The sequence below is a fragment of the Pagrus major genome, chromosome 21, assembly GCF_040436345.1.
Source record: "Pagrus major chromosome 21, Pma_NU_1.0".
In the NCBI taxonomy this organism is placed as follows: Eukaryota; Metazoa; Chordata; class Actinopteri; order Spariformes; family Sparidae; genus Pagrus; species Pagrus major.
Window position 1 is genome coordinate 28,114,753 of NC_133235.1, and position 23,505 is coordinate 28,138,257.

The 23,505-nt window shown below is 42.7% G+C and overlaps 1 protein-coding gene across 1 annotated transcript in view; it reads right to left on the reverse strand.

Moving 5' to 3' along the window:
* Positions 1 to 7,822: 7,822 nt before the first annotated feature.
* LOC141016596 (neuropilin-1a-like) overlaps positions 7,823 to 23,505 on the reverse strand; it is an 84,023-nt gene continuing 68,340 nt past the window's right edge. Inside the window, exons 11-18 of the mRNA XM_073491061.1 lie at positions 22,541 to 22,685; positions 17,368 to 17,550; positions 16,759 to 16,800; positions 12,233 to 12,370; positions 10,827 to 11,128; positions 10,182 to 10,278; positions 10,041 to 10,085; positions 7,823 to 8,448 (exon numbers count right to left, since the gene is read on the reverse strand). Of these exons, the coding sequence (XP_073347162.1) occupies positions 8,174 to 8,448; positions 10,041 to 10,085; positions 10,182 to 10,278; positions 10,827 to 11,128; positions 12,233 to 12,370; positions 16,759 to 16,800; positions 17,368 to 17,550; positions 22,541 to 22,685 (1,227 nt within the window). The 3' untranslated portion in view covers positions 7,823 to 8,173. The remainder of the gene's footprint in view (positions 8,449 to 10,040; positions 10,086 to 10,181; positions 10,279 to 10,826; positions 11,129 to 12,232; positions 12,371 to 16,758; positions 16,801 to 17,367; positions 17,551 to 22,540; positions 22,686 to 23,505) is intronic.

The following is a 23,505-nucleotide window of genomic DNA, read 5'->3' on the forward strand; positions in this document are numbered from 1 at the left end:
AGTGAAGATTTCTGCATGGATAAGGGTGTAAATGCTGGACTTGGATTACGCCGAACAAGCTGTATGGATCCATTATGTGCTTTTGTTTCTGGTTGATTTTTAAGTAAACAAGTACCCAGCTTCTGCAGTTGTTTAGGAGAACGCTGCAGCACTAGTTCGCTGTGAAAATCCAGAAATGTTTTGTGGACTACGAACCTTTCTACCTGACTTCACATCAGCATGAGTGGTGAGCTGAAAAGTTTCTTTTTTTGGATGAACTCTTTCTCTAAGGTACCTATGCAGCCGTAGTTAGAATTGCCTTTGGCTCAATCACCTGCAACATTAAAATGCTGCTGACATGCTGACAAAGCATCAATTATAGTACAAATACAGTATAAACATCAACAGACACCATACTGTCATCATAAGTGCTTTTATTTGAATATTTTGATTAGATTCAGCGGATAATGAATGACAAAAGCAGAACTTGTTCTTGAGTTATCACATATGGTATTGCTGCTTTTACTTAACTAAAGGGTCTGAATGCTTCTTGATTTCAAGAGCGATTCTGGGCGAACAACCGCACGTTTATCTGCTGTGTTTTCAGCTGTGCTGCAGAGAAGTAACCCCTCACCTCAACTTCCTGTGCAAACTCAGAAAGCAGTCTCTGATACAAAATTCACTTTCAGTCATTTGTGATGTCCATTTTGCCCTTTTTCTCGTGCAGAGCAGTTTAAAATAGTTGCTCATCACCTACTTGCATGATGAAGTTCTGGAGCAAACATGACGACAGTATTACGACAACATCTCCAATTAAACATTATAACAAAATACATTTAACAAAGACAGGTGGATAAGCAAAGATGTGCTATAATTAAGTGTTCACTTAATGTGATTGGCTGGAAAATCAAAAGGAGAAGCATAAAGCTACATAACCAGAAATAACCATTTAAGAGCATTGATGTGTAACATTAAAGGAACTTTTTTTAAGACATACACGTGTTGAAAAAGACACTTCCCTCTTTCAGAGTGAAGCAGCAAAGGAACTAAAAACTGATGTCTACCTAACCCCCCCACATTTAGCTCCTATAATTACTGTAAACTGTGTGATGAATCTGGAGCAGCTGATGAAGATGCTGCCAGCTGGCCACAGACACGTGAAGTCACCAGGTCCATTACACATCTTAACGTCACCGCACAGGCATCCCGTCACATCCCTGAGGTAATCCGCTCAGGCAGAGTCTGCTGAGTGAAATGTTTCTGTATCAGTTTCAAACACATTCATAACAGGAGACAAAAAAAACAGACACAGACAGGTTTCTGATGACCCCTGTGCACCGGGCAGCGTTAGTTTCCAGTTTCAGGTATCCTCACCAGTCGAGACACACAAGCTTTACTGCATGTGGGTCCACGTCTTCCAACTAATCTAGCAGATTATCCACTAAAGGACAGAAAATGAGCCGTAGCTTCCACCTGTTTGTTTTAATCAGAGGTGGAACGGGTACTCAGATCTTGTACTTGAGTAAGAATAGTGATGAGTGTAGAAAGACTCAAGTAAAAGCATCGAAACATACTTAAAGTACCAAAAATGAAAGCATTTATTAAAAGTAAAAGTATTAATCAGAATCATTTATATTATTGAGTTATAAATATTGACACATTAATGTGCCTGTGAATTAAGTTTTTATCCTAATCTATAATACATCATCATTTTTTTGTTGATTTTATTTTGTATTATTAAACTAAATCTGCAAGAAGTATTATATTTGCCTCTGAACTGTAGTGGAATAGATGACTAAAGTAGCAGAAAATGGAAATAATCAAGTTAAGTATCTTGTGCTTAAATACAGCACTTGAATAAATGTACTTCTGCACTGGTGTAATCCTGTTGAGTACTTGAGTATTTAGGGATATATATACCATGTATTTCAGTAGATAGAGTGCTTCAGTGGTGCATATTCCCAAGCAAATTTATTTGTAATTAATAAATTTAGCACAAACCAGCGGACACACAGTAAATAGTGGCCGGTTGAAAACTGAAATCTTGATAAAAAGGCCCTGATGTGCTCAGTTTAGCGGCAGTGTGCAGAGTCAGGAGGCAGGAAGCAGCACAGGACTCATGGTGTTATTCATTATATTTAATGCACATTTACAGTTTAGTCACGCCGCTGTGTTTGCACTGCTCTGTGTCGCCTATCTTCTGTTCTGGTAAATTATTAATAGCTGCAAGAGCTGCTCTTACCTCAGGTATTGCTTCATGAACTACAACCTCAGTCTCGGCAGATTGAGAAACATGTCTGATTCAAGACTGTTGCATTGTCCAGTCATTCATGCTTTCTTAAAGTCACTTAAAGTCCTTGCAACACAAAAATGAGACAGCGTTGCATGTGAAGGTGGTGTAGTGGCACCAATTTGGGCAGGAAACCCTCATCTAAACCAAAGCCACATGAGAGAAGCTCACATGAGAGCAGACTGAGCCGAGCTGAGCTGAATTTAATGTAGCTCATAAAACAAATTCCCTGAGCTCTGACAGACAGCTTTATGACAAATGTAACACATAGTTTGTGTCTATCACATGGTGCCGGCATACATAAATGTTTCAAGAGGCTTTGCTGCCACTCAGTGGTCAAAGCATGATATGGCATGCGGACAGTAAAGTCATTGCTACACATGTGAACGTCAATCCACCTTTCAGAGTGAGGTTTGGTTCTGGTGCATGTCAGAGGAGTGTGTCACAGTGCCACACTTCATACTTCTAAGCAGACTGAGTATGCAGTGAGTTCACGCTAATAAGTCAAAGCGACCCACCCATCCCTGCAAAATATGAAAAGAAAGTCTCACTTCAAGGTCTGTAGGGATTTCTTTTAGTCAATAAAATAGTCAACTTAATGATGGCTGGATTCCATTTAACTGCTTCAGTTTCAAGGTCCTGGTACTGTGCATTCATGTATGGGGACGGTAGACTATCTGGTGTGAATATCATTGGCCTCATGCGGTTCAGGTTGTTGACTTTGACCTTCATGATGTAGGTCCTCTCCTCTTCAGTGGCTGTGTGAAGTTGATGGATATTGGCAGGAAGTGAAACACGCGATCCAGAACATCCCAAACATGCATCACAGCTGACATGTCTGGTGAGTTTATGCAGTGCCATGAAAGAACTGGGATGTTTTCAACTTCCGGGAATTGTGTTAAGATCGTTGCAGCATGGCCGTACATTATTATGCTGCAACATGAACACCTCCACTCTGCACCCATCCCAAGCCCAACACCACCCTCCCCACTACAAACGACAGCACAGGCCCAACAATCTGAAGCTAAAAAGCTAAATTCCAGAAAAATGCAAATGCATCCCAGAATACCTCAGCACTCAGGAAGTCCCCCTCATGCGCCAACGACAGCTTGCATCCGAGCCAGTCCAAGTATGACACAACCCGACATTGTACTGCAGCTGGACAATGAGCCCAAACACACCCCGAAGCCTCACAAGACCAAAGAAGACCAAAGAGCCTGAGCCATGAACTTCCCTGAGAGGCTTTCTGACAGTTCTCTGGTCAACCAGTTGTTGAATCAGCTGTCCTGGTGGCCGGTCTCAGAGGATCTTGCAGGGGAAGAAACTGGATGTGGAGGTCCTGGGCTGCTGTGGTTTGACCTGGTGTGAGGCCAGCTGGAGACCGCTTATGGTAGTGACATAAACATTCAATTCACAGGCAACAGCTCTGGTGGACGTTCCTGCAGGCAGCATGCCATATGCACACTTCCTGTGTGATAAAACTGCACCTTTTAGAGCGGCATTTTATTGTGACAAGTCCAAAGCACACCTGTGCACTGATCATGCTGTTTAATCAGCATCTTGAAATGCCACGCCTTTGAGGTGAACAGATGATCTTTGCCAACATGGATTTTAAAGAATATCTCCTTAAACTTTTTCATCCACAGAAAAAGTTTCAGCTCTTTTGACTTCAACTCGTGAAAAATTGGAGCAAAAACAAAAGCGTGTTTATATTTTTTGTCGAGTGCAGACACCAGTAGATGGTTTGTGATTTGAGGGAACTGACCCTTTAAGAACAGGCCATTCCCTCTGAGACAGAACAGAAACACCAGAGCAGCTTTTTTTTTATACTTAAAACATTTATTTGATCCAATTCTTTGGAATGTAATAGTCAATGATCAGAGTCTGAGACAACAGAGACGGATGAGTCTGGGTGCTGACCAGAAAGTCAAAGTACAAACAATACTTTTAGTCACTTAAGGCCTCACTGCTTTTCCATTTTTTTTTTTTTTTTTACTTCCTTATGTCCTTTCTAGTTTTTTTCTGGATCTGAGACAGCAAAAAAATTACAGAAGCAGTATTGAAAATAAAACATTTTTTCTTGTCATACAAAGAAAAAAAAAACAAAGAACGAAAACAATGGCACGCACATTAGTGACAAAAAACACAAGGTGATATTATACCAAGTAAATAAATTTGTTACGCTTCGAAGAGACGCATATAAGCTTTTTCCGGGATGAAAAACATCTCTGTAAATTTGTACTTTTCAGAATTATAACATTGTCATCTGAAACCGTGTTAAAAAGAAGCAACAATAACACTGTCCTCTCCTTCCTTCTCTCTCTCTTTTCATAAATCAACATCATAAACACAGATTTTTTTTTTTTTTAAATATATCAGTGCAACATTTGTTTTCACATCTAGTGCCGCAGCATCCTTTCTTGTCTAAAAAGTGGGGACGGAGATTTACGGATGTCTGGCTGAAAAACGTTAGAAACACATTCTGTCAGGACTGAAATTACATTGTGAAACCCATAATCCTCTCTGGTTCTCCTTCCTGTAAGCGCACGCGGTTGATATTTTTGAGGAAAAAACAAAGACAACTGAAGCTGTGTGATTTTACAGGAGCTGATAATCTCAACAGAGCACCTCGATTTGATTTGAAAACGGTGTCTCTTGATCTGAGCTGAACCGAAGAGGAGGATCTCATCTTAAAGGAAAGAACTGATGCTATTTTCGACTACTGACGGACATTCTCACTTCACGTTTTGAGCTCACACGATGCCACATAATGCTACATTAAAAAATGGGCAGATTTAACCTCCGCACCGCAGCGCAACAGGACCCACACCGGGACAGTCCAGCCCAGTCACCAGAATTAAATGTTGCCATGTAACATTTCTGCAAACCACAGATATATTCACATCTGTACGTGTCATATGAACCGTATGGACATTTTTACAATACATGACACATCACGTCCATGTTACATGTTTTAGACTGTAGCTTCATTTCAGGAGTGGAGTTTAAGTGAGTGTTTCAACATTTCTTAAGGTAAGGTGGCCCTGAAGGTCAAAACACAACAACATTACAGAAAATGCAATGACATTTCACTAAACAACTACATTTCAGGAAACAAGCACCCTCCAATTGTTGTGTTTTGTGAAACGTTGTGTGTTCTGTCATGTTATTGTGGTTTTTCTGTCGTGTTGTTGTGTTTTTTCTGTCATGTTGTGTGTTTTCTGTCATGTTGTTGTGTTTTCAGAAACTTTATGTTTTGCGAAACGTCGTGTTTTGTGAAATGTTACACCCTTTTCTGAAATGCTGTTGTGTTTTGACCTTCAGGGCCACCGTACTAAGGAGACCTCGGGACGATCTCTGGCCGTGTTTCTTCTCCTGACCCTAACTAAGTGGTTTTTGTGCCCAAACCTAATCGAACCACCAGCACAGCATTGTTGCAACATAAAATAAAGAAATGTAAAGTTTCAACACATCCGTGGTTTGCAGAAACGTACATCACAGTCATTCATTCTCGCGATCGGGTCGACCAGCACTAACCTGCTTAATGGCTTTTAAATCTTTGTCTGTAATTTCAAGACTGTCAAAACTAAATCCTCCCGCCTAATCTGTACAGCGCTATGAGCAAGTGACCAGTATCACAACACATTTAGCTACAAAAGCTTAAACACAACAAAGCAGTTAATATTAGTACAGTATTTATAAGGCTCGTCGTTTTCAGTTTTTAACTAGCTTTTCACTGAAAAATACCCAGATATTAAAAAAAGGAACCAATCCATGTAAACTGATTTTGATCCGGGATCTGATGTCCTCACAGAGAGGACATCTCAGAGGGCACTGATCGCTGTAGATGACAGGAAATAAGATGCTTCTGTAATGATGACAGTGAAGAAAATGCTAATTGAGCTGCTGCAGAGTCCCACAGACACAAAAATAATGAAGCAACACTCCAAACACACAAAACAAATGAACTTATTTAAATCCGATTTCCCCTCCATCTTTTACAATAACATTAATGAGCCCTATGACTTTACGAGGCAGGTCTGTTGGGTCTCTGCTCTGATTAGCTTGTAAACTCATCTTTGTTATGAAAATGAGACTGAATCGCGTTACGTCCGGGCCACCGTAGCTCAAAGGGAAATGGACATGTGAGGCAAGTTTCGGACGGTACGATCGGCTGCAGTCGGGGTTGTTCAACAGCGTTTTTGCTCCATTAAAAAGAACCTTCCTCTGATAGTCAACACAGGAAATAAACACAGAGTACAGCATTGTCATGGCAAACATTGAATCCTGCTTTTTTCAGTCAAGACAGTCAGCATTCAGAGCCTCCACGGAGAGAAGCGCTCCAAGTCTCTCTGACGGACTGCTGGACACACTTCTGTTTCAAGGTTTCACAGTCATTTCGTGCGCCAGTGAGAAAAATGTCAGCAGTGATATAAAAACATCCAAATCCTGATGATCCGTCCTCGACATGCCGTAGTCATATTAGCGGGTGCTGAGGTTGTCCGTGTTACCCTGTACAAAAAACATCACTTCCCATGAGGCATCTCTGAGGCGTTTCTCCTTAATCTCAAAAAGCCGATTCCCATCGTTGTAAAAACCTTCACGTTCCCAGAGCACGAAACAGAAAGCAGACAACGACGAAACTGACAAAATGGCAACCAGGAACACAAACGGCTGTTTGGTGCTGCCGTCTGTTAAAACTCTGTACATTGTCTGAATTTTGGAGTTTGATTTCGACATAGAAAGGATACTGCGGCACTGTTGTGTGTCTTTTTCTATAGAAAAGGGCGCTCAAATATATTAAAACCTATGTACAATATGTTGGATGTGTCATGTGCCATGAAAACGAGGCATTCAGGGCTCCTACACGTTTTTTCCATTCTGAAACTCTGTAGTCTTTCCAAAGCTTTCCAAAACCTAAACGTTAAAAAAAACGACTGTCATCAAGGCAAGAGGATCTTCAGATCTACACCAACACACATGTTATCTGACAGTCCACTACAACACTGCAAATGTGTAGTTCTTTAACCACAATCTGGAAAAAAAGTACGCGGTAAATTGTTCCGGACTTTTTCCCGCACGTTTGTGTAGGAACCCTGGACGGACCGCCAGCCGATGAGAAAAAAAAACAAGGCAACAGAAAAACTGGAGGAAAAAAAAAAAAAAGGCACTGTCGGAACTAGACACGGGTCACGATGGTACCCGCCTTCACACACACACACACACACACATGCAAACACACACTCACACACACACACACAAAGAAAGATGCTTTCGCTTCATGTATGTAGATAAACAAGAGTGTACGACCACACGGCGAGACACATACACACCTTAAATGCAGATGTATATGAATGTGACACATGTACACACACTCTCACATACACACACACACACACACACACACACACACACACACACACACACAGGGACATATGGACCAGCTAAAGAGCCAGATATCAGAATAGCGATTTTTCACAAACTCCACTCTCTCTGTGTGAAATTATGACATCTGAAAAAAAGGCAACAAAAACAAACAAACAAACAAACAAACAAATCAAATCTTATCTTTCCATAAAAGTACACAAACAATACTTTCATCTGAATTGGTCTCAACACCAGCATGTGATTACATGAAATCAACAAAGCACGCCGAAAAACAAATAGAATCCTTAGTTTTCTTCTTCTTCTTTTTTTTTTGCTGTACAGATTCTTTATACACAGTGCCCCCTGCAGGTCAGTCCCTTCCACTGCCGCTCCTGAGAAAAAAAATTACATTGGCTCACTTTCAGCCCACCCTGCCGTCCCATTGGTGGCCTCAGCCCTGTGTTCCTCCCGCTTGATTGGCTGCAATCAACGTGTCCCTTTTGCGGAGCGTTCGCGGCCCCGTCTACTCTTTCCCGCTCACGCCTCTGAGTAGTTAGTCTGTCCGTTCATCTTGTCCTTCTTTAGCTTCACGCCGTCCACCAGCTCAAAGTTATAGTTCTCCAGGGCGGATAAGTTCCTGTCCGTCATGCTGCCCTGCGAGCAGGCGCAGTACAGGACCACGCCGCAGATGGCGCCCAGGAAGACGCCCAGCGCGGACATGGCGATGATGGTGATGAGGATGGGGTCCAGGGTCTTCAGCATGTTGCCGGGGCCGCCGAGCTCGCTGCTGTCCTGCGAGAGGGAGTCCATCGCTGCGAGACAGAGAGAGATGAGATGTGATTACAGGCTAACAAGAGCAAAGTGGTGGTTTGTACATGTTCTGGATCATAAAGTACAAAAGGCAGCCTCTTCCAGAAATGACCAAACTTTTTTCCGCTCACAAACGACCCTGTCTTTTACTGTTTGTCGTCTGGGTTTGATTTTCCCCACATTATAACTTGTGAATGTTTCTGGATTCAGCCTCTTAAATCTTGGATGTCAGATCGTCTGTGAAGGCAAGGGCTTAAAACGTCTTTTCAAATCAATCTGGGATCTTGGGGCTTCCAGAGACTTGACTTACGTCTTTTCTACGTTTTAAAACAAGTCCCCATCGACTGCAGTTGTTTAGATGAATGCTTCAACGCTGTTTTGCCTCGCCTGACTTTCCATCGTGATGGGGATGAGAAGATAATGACTGAATTCTCATTTTCGGATGAGTTTTTCCTTTAAGGTCAAAAGTTAAAATGAGTATTGAAATGTGGAAATAAGTGGGAACGACTGGCTGCCTGAAAGAAGGGAAATCGTCGCAAAATGCTTTGGAAAAGAGGTTTCAGAGAATATTAAGTATTAAGTATTAATTAAAACATTCAGGTTATTTTGCACAGAAACGTCCCTGCGTAGAGGCAAAGAAAGATTGTGGAGACGTGTCCACCGAGCTTGTGCAACCAGAATGAACTCATTGACGCTGTAATGACCAGTGTTGCCGGTAACGCGCTACTTAGTAACGCGTTACTGTAGTCGGACTACTTTTTTCAGTAACGAGTAGTCTAACGCAACTACTATTCCAAAACTAGTAGTCAGATTAAAGTTACTTTTCTAAAACACCGTGCGTTACTATTTCTGCATTTCGGGGGAACGTGGGTTAGGTTAGATCTATATTTAGGCCTAGGCAGTGCTTAATTTGTAAATCATAAGGTGCCGGAACGCAAAGTACATATGACAGCTCAGGGATGACGAGACGGGCACAGGTCCCGGAACATATACAGATAACGTGCTGAAAACAACATGAAAATGCCCACTCACCACGCTGTGGGACTTACAAGCCTCAATTTCAAATAATATCCATGGTATAAATGTTATTACGATCATTTACAATTATTTTAGGCTATACTCCGCACAGCACGGGCCAATGCCCACATCACCACAGGTGGGACTTACAGTACTATATAGTCAACAGGTCTAATGTGTAAAACAAAGCTTTTACTAAATCACGTAAGTATGTATTACGTAAGAGTTTTTTAAAAAATGTTTACGTTAAGTCAAGAAAGACTGTCTTTTATTTATTTTTCATTTAAAAAACAAGTAAGCCTATTTCAAGGACATGTTTGCAAATGTTGGTGTCAATAAAGAGAGTATTGGCAGAACTGGTAGTCATTGTCATGTTATAGGGCCGGGCCGGGTCGGCGGGGGATCTGCTGAAAGTAACTAAAAGTAATCTAATTTAGTTACTTTTAAAAGCAAGTAGTCAGTAACTTAACTAAGTTACTTTTTAAAGAAGTAGTCAGTAGTCAGTAGTCGGATTACTGTTTCAAAGTAACTGTGGCAACACTGGTAATGACATAACTGGAGTCGGGAGTGTACTTACGTAGGATGATGATCTCGGTTGGAGGAGACGTAGGAGCTTCTGGATCTGGAGGAGAAAACAAACAGCCTCCGTTAGATTAAACTCAGAACTAGTACGTACAAATCTGGGGTGGTAAGTGAGTTATAACAATTCAATACTCACCCTTGCAGTCCTCAGCACGGAGCCCATCCATGATCTGGATGTTGTCCACAGCTATGTGACCTGCGCTGCGTCTGTCTGCGACGCCCTCCACGACCACCTGCGAGTAACGACACACGGTCAGTTAGCACGTTGATTCAACAGGAGCTAAAACTCCTCATAAAACCACGAAAAACTGATCTTTAAAGGTTTATTTAAAGGTTAAATATGTTAAATAGACACGCTTATGCCTTTAAAATAACTTATTCTTGTAAGTGAAGCTCGACTTGCATCATCAAGCTCACCCTGTTCAGAGTCAAGGAGGCTGGACGCTATCCCAGCATGCATTGTGCCAGAGGCAGGGACCACCCAAACCATCACAAGGTAAAACTGAGTTTCCTGTTTTTGAATTTCCAACTAACTTGCGTGTTAATCGACTGTGGGAGGGAAATGAAGCACCTAAAGTCCAGCTGAAACCTTCTGTGCTTGTTACTCAGTGCTTTCCTGTTTATTTCTTCTTCCTCTAATGCTTGTGGAGGCTTTACAGATGATGTTTGTCAGTTTTTGCTCAGATAACAGCACATAAAAGTCATTTTTATCCTATAAAAGGACAAAAAAATAAAGGATAGGTGTTCATATGATATAAAGACATCTCGAGGACTCTGTTACCTCATATGAGACACTTGAGTGTGGCAGTAGGACTCGTCCCTCCCTCCACCGGCTGCCCTGGTGTCCGCTGACGGTCCACAGGATCTGGCCCACCTCCGCCTCCTTCCTCTGCTTGATGTGAAGCGCCCCCGCGTGCTCCCCGAACATGTGATACCAGAAGGACATGCACAGGTCGGCGTCCGGCGTGGTGATGAGCGGGCTGACCAGCGTCGCCACCTTCTCCTCGTCGTCATCGTCCTCTCCGGTTTTACTTGGGGTGTCGTCGTCACTCAGCTGCATGTAGATGAAGTTCCCCGGTCCTCCTGCAGAGGGCGGCAGAAGACAAGGTAAGACGCATTGAAGGGCTCCTGACGGCGTTGAAACACATCACTGCACGTGTTGACAATTGACAGTTGATGATTTCAAAATAAGACCTTAAAGATTATTAAAAACACAGCCAGTGATGCTGGCGGTGAGCATTGTTTCACTAACTCCCAAAGACATCAAATCCACAGACTTCAGAGGGTTTCCGGTGAAAAACAAAGGACTCAATATCAGCACGCTTCAGCAGAAGATATGACTCGACATCACAGCGGGCTCATTTTTTACCTGTGATCTGGTTAAGTCAAGAAATCAAGGTGAAACCATTCATTTCAGAGCGGCTGCTGCTGCTGTCTCCTCAAAAAACATCCATCACAGGAGGTTTGAATGGAGAGAAGGCCAGAGAGCAGAGGCACGCTGATAAATCTGAGAGCTGGACTCTTTTGAAAAAGTCAAGTTTTTCAAGGCCGTCTATTCATTTTCAAAAAGAGGATCAAAGCGTCTGTCGGTTCTGTTCAGTTCTATCAGTGCCGAGACTTATATATATATATATATATTACATATTCACAGGTTTTTAATACATCTTGCCTCAGTTTTTCCTGCAAAACGTTCTCATGTCAAAATGATTCTGGCTTTATTCAGCTATATTTATACTTATAACTATCCCAGTCAGAATGAATGTTACTTATATATATATGTTCAGTGCTGATGCCTTGAGAACATCCCATCAATATGGAAACACTATGTAACTATGTGCCTCCATCTTTACCCTGACCATGCTGAACACAACACCACAACTTTGTCATAGTTTTCCGCGTTCACTAACTCTTTGTCCTTCAGAATAAGGCTGTGCGTCCGACGGGAGTTTCTTGTTACATCGTAGGCATCTTTTCCTCATTTTTTAAAAGAGGAGGCACTGTTATGAATTCCCAGCAGCACAGACTGTAGCTGTGTGTTATTTAAAGCGTACAGTATTTAAAAATATTCCATCCTCTGGCAAAAGACTTTCACCAGCTGCATAGTAACAAGAAGAGCCGCAGAGTGCACTTCCACAGCCAGCTGTCGAGCTGCTGGTTCAAACACGAAGGTGAACACGCGGCTCCTACCTGTGTGGTCGAGGGTCGGGCCTCTGTGGACGGAGGGAGCCCCGTTGGTCTGGATGAGCCACTCGGCGTCCGTCCCGGTCTCTCCGGTCCAGCCGCAGAAAGACGAGAAGTCAAAGTTGCAGGCGAACCAGACGTACGCTGCAGCGGAGAGGAGAGAGCAGATGGAGGGAGGGTTTAATGATAAAGGAGGATTTCACTGTCGTGTTACATGAGCTGAACTCTGAGGAGATAAGGATCAGAGCTGTGAGTCTTCTGACAGATAGATTATCAGTTAATATTTCCATTATTTTTTCAATTAGAAGATCATACCCGTCGCAAGATACCAGAGCTCAAAGCGCTATCTTCTAGTTTCTTATTTTATTTGAACAACATTTAAAACCACAGAGGGATTCAGCTTATAATGACATGAGTAGAGAAAAGCTACAATTCCTTCCTCAACTTTATTTTTTCCCATTTCCTCCAGAGTGTCTCCTCCGAAACAAACTGTCCCATCAGGACCTGCTTTTGCTTCGACCCAGAACACAATCCCTCACTGGCTTCCCTTTCATCGCTAATTGCTTTAGCACAATTATCTCATGAAGAGTGGCTGGTGATGGATGTCTTACTGGGAATCACCACAGTGTTTCCCAGTAAGGTCTTTTGTGCAAGAAAAGTGAGAAGCCTTTCTTTAAAAGCGACAACAGACGGTCGATTATTGAGTCTCATCTGACAAATGTCCTAACTTCCCAAAACCCAGAATCTGACCATCACAACCAACTTAAAGGTCCAGTGCGTAGGTTTTAGTGACATCTAGCGGTGAGCTTGCAGATGGCAATAAACTAAAATCCTGTCATCTCACCCTCCTCTACAGTGGCTGCTAAAAGTGCGACCAAATGCAAAAGCTGACATCTGCATTTTATGCTAAAAAATACAAAAAAAGAGTGAGGGATCTCTCTCTAGAGCCACCTCCCCTACAGTGACCGCCACCAACCACCGGCTCCAGAGAGGGAAACCTTCATCCTCCCCTACGTTGGCCGCTAACAATGGCAAAAAAGGAGAAAAAGTCAACTTTTCACATTTTTTTGTGATCAAATGGAAAATTTTGCTTTTGCTTTTTTTCGCTAAGAAAGCAAATACTAAGGGGCAGGGTGAAGGATCCCTCTCTAGAGTAAGAGTCCTTTACCGTGAGAAATAAGGTTATAGGCGTAATTGATAAAGTGATTGGGAAATGATTCAATTTCAAGAATGCTCATCCCTCCGTGGTTGGTTTTGAATTTATCTCAACTTAAAGCAAAGCATCAGGGGATGAGACTCAATAATCAACCGTCAGTGCTTGGTTTGTCCATTCTGGGCTACCATAGAAACAGGGTGTTGCAACATGGCGGCCTCCTTGGAAGAGGACCTGCTCCCTCTGTAGATATAAAAGGGCCCTCATCCCAATTACTATTTTCAGGTGATTATATACTGATGAAAACATAATTACAAATATTATACTCCTTTTCTGCCAATAGATCCCCCTAAATCCTACAGACTGACCCTTTAATGCTGCAACTGGCCACCTGTGCTCTTGTATGTTCCTGTAAAACTGTCCAGAAAGCCAATCAAATGTTGTCGAACATATTAGCTGCTATGTTTGCGACCGATTCTCTGTTTACAGGCTAAAAACTACAATCATGCACGTGTTCACCCACTAAACCGGCTGCAGTTTAGAGGAGAATAGGAAGAAAAAAAACTGCAGCTCTTGTAACATCAATATTACAAAGCTGTTCCTGCTGTATTGTGCACTCAGTGTAAATTGTATAGCTTGTGGAAAACATATCCGACCAAACAAGAGAGCTCGTGCAGATGGAATTGGGCGAGAAAAGACAGAGAGACGTTTGTAATTGTAAACGTGGTGAAGAGCCGCAGGGCACTTTCCCTCTCCGCAGCCTCGGCGGAGCACAGGAACTGAGACGTCACCGCTGATAGAAAACAGCGCCAACACGTACATATGTTTGGGATCAGGACATCAGGACAGAGGGAGAGGAAAAGAGAGGAGGAATGGAGGGACCTTCCAGAGAGAAAGGCGTGGTGCCACCAACGTGCTGCAGGATGTGGCTCCTGAACAAAAACCCCAAGCAGAAAAAAAAACCTACATTTCCCTGCCTGCGTCCTGCCTGTGCCAGCAGTCGACTGGCGGCGGCGGTTCACCGCAGCATCCAAGAGAGAACGCAGGAGTCTCTGAACACTGGACATGTTGTTTCTGAGAGGCTAATAGGATGCAGAGATGAGACTGTGGAGCCGGTAACCCTCCTCCAACCCCGAGCTGTCTTCACGCGATGCTTCGACTCGGCTAATTGAGACCCAAGAGGGCTTTATTCTCTCTCTCCGGCGCTCTCTCTTACCTTCACTCTGCCTACCTCTTCATTCGTCTCACCCTCCTCCTTTCTGTCTATTCATTCCTCCTGCTTGCCCTCTCTCTCTCTCTCTCTCTCTGCCACTGCTCCTATTTTTCTACCTTTCTGCCGATTTATCCCTCCTCGTCTCCAGTTGGCAGTTTACTCACAGATGAATTGAATTTGGTGTATTCACGAGGGGGATGATGAACTGTGACACGGGATCTGAGATGCCCATGCAGAAATAAAGCAAAGTGAAACAAAAACACAGAGCTGCGCTTGGATCTGTAGACGGGCTCGACATGGTGTATTATAATGCATTCATAATGCTTTATGACTACGCTCATAAAAACACACTATACTTTCTGATGCACCATAAAATATTTAAGACGTGTCTTAAGGTGAGTTATAGGTTTAAGTGTCTTATGGATGCTCTTAACTTGATATAAAATAGAGGTTCACTGATGGGGTTTCTTATCCGTGACGACTGCCACGCTCAGCTACACACACCTCAACAATCGTCTGTAGGAAGCAGTCACAGTAAGTAGTCCTCGAAGTATCGTAAGTTATCATTATATGTGTTAAGTGAGGCACATTTAGCAGCTGGAAGAAGACAGCATTTCACTGACGGTCAAATTTTTACAAATATAGTGAAAAGGACCGATATAGGCCACTTCTTCACACCCGTGTAGAAACTCCCCCAGACTCCCTTAAGAAATCGCTAAATTTTGTGAGTTGTTGCGTGAGGGGAAACTTTATAACTTTATGAAACTATGTCTACAACAAATTCCTAACTATTTGAGCCTTCTCGTTAATTCGGCAAACGTTATACATAAAGATAATTCATATTACTCGAGACGTACGTGGAGACAAACATTACAGTCAGGTGGGAACTGATGGGCGGATCACTCAGGACTCAGGACAGCCTCTTTGATTGATTTCATTGCTGGAAAACACTTAAACGTATAATGCATTATAGGTCACATCTATAATGTTTTATGACTGTTGATACAGTGCATCAGAAAGCATAATGTGTTTTTTATGAGTGTCGTTCTTAAGCATTATTCATGCATAATTAATGCGCTATGAATGTCCCTGCTGTCGATGTGGTCTCCATAGAAAGTGTTACTGAATTCATGGAGTCATCATGAGTTTGAAACTGAAATGTCCTTTCAGCTACATGAATTATGTTTCATTTTTTAGTCTTTTGTTTAGTTTTCTTCATGAAATATTGATTCTCTTCACTTCATTAGGCCTTAAAAAATAATAAGAAACACTCTTTAGTTGAATGCTCACAATCAAGGCCTGTGAAGAGCAGCTGCAGGCAGACATTGATTTGTTTTAAGGGGTCACAAAGTGAAAAAAGGTTGTTCATTGCCGCTATAGTTCAGTCTGAGTCGTGAGCATCATAAAACAATGCAGCCACATTTTGTTCACCATGTAGAGCACGACGTAAGTAAAATAACCGTTTGTCTTTTGACAAACCGCCTGAGTTTTATCGCTTTAACGGCGAGAACGAGAGATTTGTGTCGCACTGTTTTTTTTGTTTCTTTCTCTTCACATCTCACTTTCACTGAATCATGTTCTTCCCTCCCTTCTAATGTTTGTTTCTCTGCCTTGTTGGGTTTCTCTTTATCTCTCTTTCTACTTTTCCGTCCTCTCCTTGCGATTCAATTGGGTTCACGAGCGCGGTCGATGGAAATAACATCATCGAAAAGAAAAAATGCAGATGCATTTCAGAACAGATCTATCAACGTTTCTCTCTGCAGTCCAGTCGTGTCAGGGCCGGGCGGCGCTGTGCTAAAGTCTCATTTGTGAACTGGGGCGAAGAAAAAGCCATTTACTCCCATGAAAGTCGGTTTCATTGTTCTCTGTGACTGCGGCCGGTACTGTTGGAGACATGAGTGATGGGACCGCTGGCTGAATTAATGCACTGATCTGGCAACCCTGAAGCGGCACATTTATTTGTACATCCGCTTGTAAAACTTCAACTTGGCTTTTAAAGTTTAGAGGAGAGAAGAGAAGGATGTAAGACAGAGTGGCCACGTAGAGGAAGAGAAAAGATAAAGCAAATGGAAAAAAAGCAAAGCAGGAAGGTGAGGAGATCAGAAGAGAGGAGATGAGTGAATGAAAGATGAGACGAGTAAACAGGGAAGCAGATTGCGGCCTCACCTGGCATTAAGTCCATGATGGGGTCGACCGCTGTGGCGCCTCCTGCGAGAGACAGATGGGACAGTCAGAGAGGGGTCAAAGGTCGGGAGGTTTCGCTCTCACCCACACAGATGCCGACACGTTCTCAACACACCTCCGTCGACGAGAAATCAGTTCAAAGCTTCGCAACTCGGGAGATAATACAAATTCAAGAAATCCACAGGAGGCAGGTTTTTCTGAGAAAATCTTTACTTTCCAAGTTCTCACGGGAAAATAGGGGCGATGATTTTGATTATGTGTGAAAGTAAAAGGAGAATTTTAAAGACATTTCAGGAAACTGGAAAGAGAAAGATGAGGGAGAATTTTTCATGGTCTTAGTCCAATAAGTTTCTCTTCCTTCCCTCAGAATCACGAAGTACCATCATTTTCGACATGAAAGAGTCGAGTGCTCCAGGATGAAGAAGAAGAAAAGCATGCAAGAGCGCTTAATCTAATATCACAACTCTACAAGGAGACTCACTGAAATTATTCTACTTTTTGAAACTTAGTTTTGGGGAGTGCTACATCAATAAATCATAAATACAGACGATAGGGAAGGGAACTTTTTGTTCTGGAGTTTCGGTGTTTTACCTGTAACCGTGTCGTAGTCATCGGGGGCCTCGGTCTCGCCACCGCAGTCCTGTTGACCTTCCTCGCAGTCTGAAGTCGGCGTCGAGCCGGGGACGGTGATCGGCGCCGTGGTGGTTGCTCCAAACGTGGTCATGGGAAGCGTGGAGGCGATGGGCGTGGTGGGAGGTGCTGTAGTTGTAATGTCTGCAGGGATAGAAGACAGTGTCGAGATACATTTAGATTAGATTTTCCATTTGCACGTTAGATTTCTTGCACTGTTCTCCGGAAAGATCAATAAAGAAAGATGTTAAGCAGCTGTTTGAACACACTGTTTCCACTGATTTCATCTTGTACACTAGATTTATGAAAGAAGACAACATGTTACTGAGGGTAAACATGTCAGATTTTACAAATACGGTAAATGGGACCAATATGGGTGACTTCTTTGGCAGCCGTGTAAAAAGTCACCAGACTCCCTTTAATAATCGGTACATTTTGTGAGTAGTTACATCAGGAGAGATGTTATAAACTTTGTGAAATGCTGTCTCAACAAATTCTTCACTACTTGAGCCTTCTTGTTAATTCGGCATACATTATACATGTGAAGATGGATAAAAGACAGTTTCAAAATAAAATGTGTTATTTACGCAGATACACAATCACATTAGATTTCTTGCACAATGCTGTCAAACGTCTATAGTCCGCATGTTAACTGATGGTCTTTTCCACTGTAAGAACTTTTTCCAGGAAGTGAAGAAACTTTTTGAAGCTCAGGAACTTTACTTCCTTTTCCACTGATGACACCAGGATCTAAAATGAGTCAGTGCCACCCCCCTCAAAAAGTCCCTGCTGAGGGAAAACAGGGATGGTTTAGGATCTAAATGGGCAGAGTGAGCTGCCTTAAATGTCATCACAAAGTCAAGAAAGAGATACGAAACTTAAGGAACAAGAAAAAGGAGCCGAGCTGCTTTGATAACAGTCGTCTTCAGTGAGATCTCTCTGTCTTTGTCGTATTACATGCGGTCTAATAAACCTGATCTTCACAGCTTCTAAACTGTGATGAAGGCGCAAACAGGAACAAGCAAAAGGAACTTTTCATTTCCTGATTATATTCAAAAATAACAGCTGAGCTGATATCTGTTAATTTGACGACAGGTGTTAAACGGGCAAAGTGTTGCAAGAAAAATGTCTCCACCACAGCTGTTGCTTTTTAAATACATTATCAGTGGTTAACCTGATCTCCACAGCTCCTAAGAGTTGGTAAAAAACAGGACCACAAGTTCCAGCGGCCTAAAAGGGATCATGTATCACCACAAAACAAAGTTAAATTCAAGCTTTGTAATAGCATTTGAAGCCTAACAAGACCTTTGGCTTTGCATTATTTATGCATGAGATATTAGCTTGAACACCAGACACTCTCGCTGACAACTCAAGTGTTTTTTCTGAAGATTCAAGAGCCGACACTCTTGTTTCCCATCAAGGCCCAAAGTGATAACGACAGAAACTCTTGTGTCTTGTTAAATTCCACCATACAGCCCATGTCTGGGCGATGTGTTTTTATGGAAATGAAGCAAATTGAACTTGAATTAGCATATGTAGGCTATGTAAAAATCACAGATGGCGCGCATGTAATTAAACTTTGTAAGGAAACGTGTTCGCAAGCGTTTTTGAGTGGGATGGAGGTTCGCTCTCGCAGCAGCGTGCATGTAACTGGATGATTTAACTCGAAGCTCAGCAGCGACCAAAAAAACCCCTGATTAAACTGCTGAGACCGATCTGCGGGCGTATTGTGAGCTTGTTAGTTTCTCTTGTGTTTCCCTGAGATCCAGTTGGCGTCTCGATGTTTTGGTGGAAAACAGGAAGAGACTTGGAAACAGTGTTTTGAGGAGGAGAATCCCAGCGAACCGCTCGTCAAGTGATCTCACGTCTATCGCCTGATATTAGAAGTGCTTTTAATATCAACTGTAGCACATTGTCATCACTCAGTGGTGTGACATCAGCTTGTTTGGCTGTTGAGAGCACTTGAGGACAAAGCTTTGTCATTATGTGCATTAATGAAGAGATGAACAGCATCACCGAGCATTAAGGGACAAGAAAGATATGATTTGGATAATTTGACATGACGTGTTTGAGTATATATACATCTATTTGCCTTTTCTGTCTTTGTTTCCCCACTTTTTGCTCTCACTCCTTTAAAATTCATTCATCCACCTGAATGTCCAGCTTGTTCTCAGTCCCAGTGGGTTAAATACAGTGACCTGGTCAACAGTTTGACACCCCTCTAGGGTCATTTCTTGGAGCGCCCCTCTCGTGCACTGGTATAAAGAGCATGAAAAGTCGCAGTTGAGGGGTAGTTGGGTGGATCATACGCAGGACTTCCACTTAAGAGACTGGGCTTTGTGTCCCATGTGTGACCAAGTGTGAATCTTTGAGTGTTATTCTAAAACAACCTAACCAAACCACGACTGTTTGACAACGTTAATAACTTCTTCTGACAGGGAAAATTCACTGTCAAGTTGGAAACACTCAAAGTCGGAGAAAACTTTGGTGAACAAGCCGCTGAGTTGACTTCATATGACGCTGAAACATGGCTCGATGGTCTACGGTGAGAAACTTTTACCAAAGTCATGTATTGTCTCGTCTCTGTATCGTTTCCTTTGCTCTTCCTCGTCACTCAAATACTGGAAACAGCTGTCAACGTGCTGTTTAAATGCAAAACAACTTGTTTTTGGCGTCCATGTCGTCTCCACATTCCAAAATGACGCACATAGGCACAACAAAGTCGGACTTCCCAGGGGAAGTGGGAGCACCTGAATGCAGCATTAACATGTCATTATATGCTTTATTTTGAAGTCTAACCAAACATTGCAATCAGTGTTTATCCCTCACTTCACCATGACATTCAGATCCTCTATGATTATTATTAAAAGAGTTTTAAATGTTTCTGTTTCCGGATCTACCTCTGAACACTGTGGCATCTTTTTATACGTTTTTACTTCAGTTTGTTTAATTACATAGGGAGTGTTTAGGGACCATTTTTCTGAGCCTTGGTATTTTGCATATGAACCGGTTTACTTTAATTGGACTTCGGAGGAGCAGCAGAGTTATATTTATTTATATATTTAACGTTTGCAGCAATTACATCCTACCAGCAGCTGTGCAGAACAACTCCTGAGTCCAAAAAAGAGTTGGGACGCTGTGTAAAACATAAATAAAACCGAACATGACACTTTACTAACCCTGATACATCGGGGGTCGATGTTTACAAAATGATTGTATTCTGTTTTCATTTATATTTTTGGACTCAGGGTTGTGCCTGTGTACACTTACGTTCTCTGTGCTGCTTTTCACCTTTCAACCTTTCAACTGTCAAATAAACTTTACAGTATAGATAACAGTGCACACAACCTTAAACTTCTGAGGAGTTAATTAACGGGGCCGAGACCTCCTGAGACTCCCCCTCGCAAAGTCAAAGTTTATCTCCTGACGCCACGACTCCTCTCATCTTTCTCATCACCTCGTCTCTCCTGCTCTTATTCCATCCTCTTCTCTACTACTCTCTCTCTCTCTCTCTCTCTCACGCACACACTACACACACACACCTCTCATCGTCTACTCTGCAATCTCTCCTGCTTTGGCTGATCCTTATCGTTCTCCCTACAGGGCAACCAGATACTCCAGAGGGCCTCCCTCCTCCCTTCATCTGTTCCTCTCTCACCTGCTGTGGGAGGTCGAGTCCCCTCTCTCTCTCTCTCTCTCTCTTAAACCCACACACACACACACACACACGCACGCACACACACCATCCAGCTCTGACCACTGCAGCAGTAGAGATAGCAGCCTGCCATGGCATGCGTCAGCCCTTTCATGCTCTCTCTCCTCACTCTCGCTCTCATTAAAGTGCAGATAAGCAGCCTGAAGTGTAAGCAGTTCACTCTTTAATGACTGATCGCTCGGCTGACTGAGGCCAAGAACACATTAATGTGAACGCTTCTTGAAGTGCTGTTTGCATGTTGAACATTTCCCGTCCTCCTGCACTCATGTTTTTGAGTGTTTTTCCTCAAAAAATGTTTGAAGCTCTCCTATTGGCCACTCGGGCTTGAGGGCGATGCAAACTGTTGATGCAGTGACAGGTGAGATGTTTCTTTCATTTTCTTTCTGAATGTGCTTTGATGGTGATGGTGATGATGATGATGATGATGATGATGATGATATACTACTACAGGCTTTCGATGTGAACTTACATTGAAAATGCGTGGCGTTTAGATGCTCGTCACAGACGCCTTGTTGGCTTTTTCCAAGGTTTTATGACGAGAATCTTTCCACCATTTTCACAGGGAACGAGCAAACGAGCAAAAATGGATCACATGACAGTGACGTGCATCAAATCATCGCAGCTCATCACTGTGTTTTTCCCCGGATCGTCAAATACTGACGCTTTGGGTCGCCAGATTGGGTCGGACGCAAAACCAGAGCGTGTTTGACGACCTGGAGATGAGAGTCAATCGGCTTCCTGTCTCCAGGAAGTTACACTTTGTTGCTTTGCTGTATCATCATGAAGTAAATGTAAAGGTTATAGAATAATGATACCACAAGCAGTTTAGTTTGGTTCCTGATAAACTCGATTTCAGGATGCTGTTTTGACAAAACGCTCTCATGTCTCCACTGAAATGAAAGCAGATCGACTGAATTAAAGAATAACAGTTGTCTGTTTTAGCTTTAAATTCATTTTAAGCTTCTCTAAACAGAGTTAAGCTGCTGAAGCTAACCTCACGTCTGACTGATTGACTGACTGTCATCGACTATCTTCAGAAAAAGTGTCTTCTTGTATTTCAGCCGTCTTTCCGTGTGTTATCTGTTACCTGAGCGCTTCTCTCAACCGAGAACAACTCGACCGAAAGCCAGAAACCACAGGAGTGTTCTGCTTTAATATCAGCCTCCATGTAATACTGTGATATTAAAATGTAACACGATGAGACAAACTGCCTCGGGGATGACAGTTCATACTTGCTCTTCTTGTTATTGTGCAATGTTGGCAATGAATAAATGTCTTAGATTATTATTAAGTCGGCCCGCGTGTTCACTCCGACCAGCTCTTCATTTCATTACACATGATTATTATATTAGATCAGTTAAAGTTAATGTAAATAATGCAAATACGTAAGAAATGACATCTTTTCAACCAGACACTCACCGTCCAGCTCGCAGCCCAGCAGCTCCAGTCGGAGGCCCAGACCCTCGTTGGTGGCTCTCTCTGGGTAGATCCTGATGAAGCGGGTCAGGAGGGGTCCCACGGGCTTCAGCTCTGGGGTGTCGTGGTTCTGATTACCCGCGAACACCTGCGGCAGAAAACAGAGAGACATGTCAGGGGAAGAACTAAAGATGGGTAATGACAGGCTGCAATTTCTAGCTGCAAATAATCATTTGTGTTGATTGTATGTAGCTCAGAGTATCAGAAAAAACAGTGTTTACAGACCAGTAAAGCTCAACAATGTTAATGTTTAGTTATATTTCATTGAGCACAAGGAATCCTGAGGCCTTGAAATTATGTTTTTCCAGGAATTGCAGAACAATCTGGTGTTTTCTTTCAGGACAAATCAGACAGTCTCCTCAGGTAAACGATAAAGAGGCAGGTCACAGACAAATCTGACTGCTCTCTCTCGCTGTTGTTCAAACTCTGCAGCACTCTGAATCCCATCCGCGGTGCTGAACAGGAATAAAACAAACAATAACCTCTTCTGTTTTCGAACGTAAGTCTGCTTCTGATCGAGCATCGGTCAGTTTGATAAGAAGAAGCTGAAACAAAATGAACGAAATGAAAAGAGGAAACAAAAAGCCAAAAGCCAGGAAATCAGAACCAGAGACCGTCCTTTCATATGTCCGACGTGGAAGAGGCACAGATGAAAATGGTTTCCGTCACCACTGGGAGCCAAGTGGCGGGACACCGAACACCAAAAGCACTCCTGCCTGTCTGAACCGCTGAGGTTTCCTCTGGCCTGATTTATTACAGACTGCAGTGTGGCATCACGGGTGGAAGCTCGGATGTGACCGCGTGTGCCAAATCCTGAATTGTATACAGAATACAGCAAGATCTGAGTCTGGTTTTGATTTTGCCTGAGTAGCGTGCTAACATCTACGCAGATTGCTAACTTTTTCACC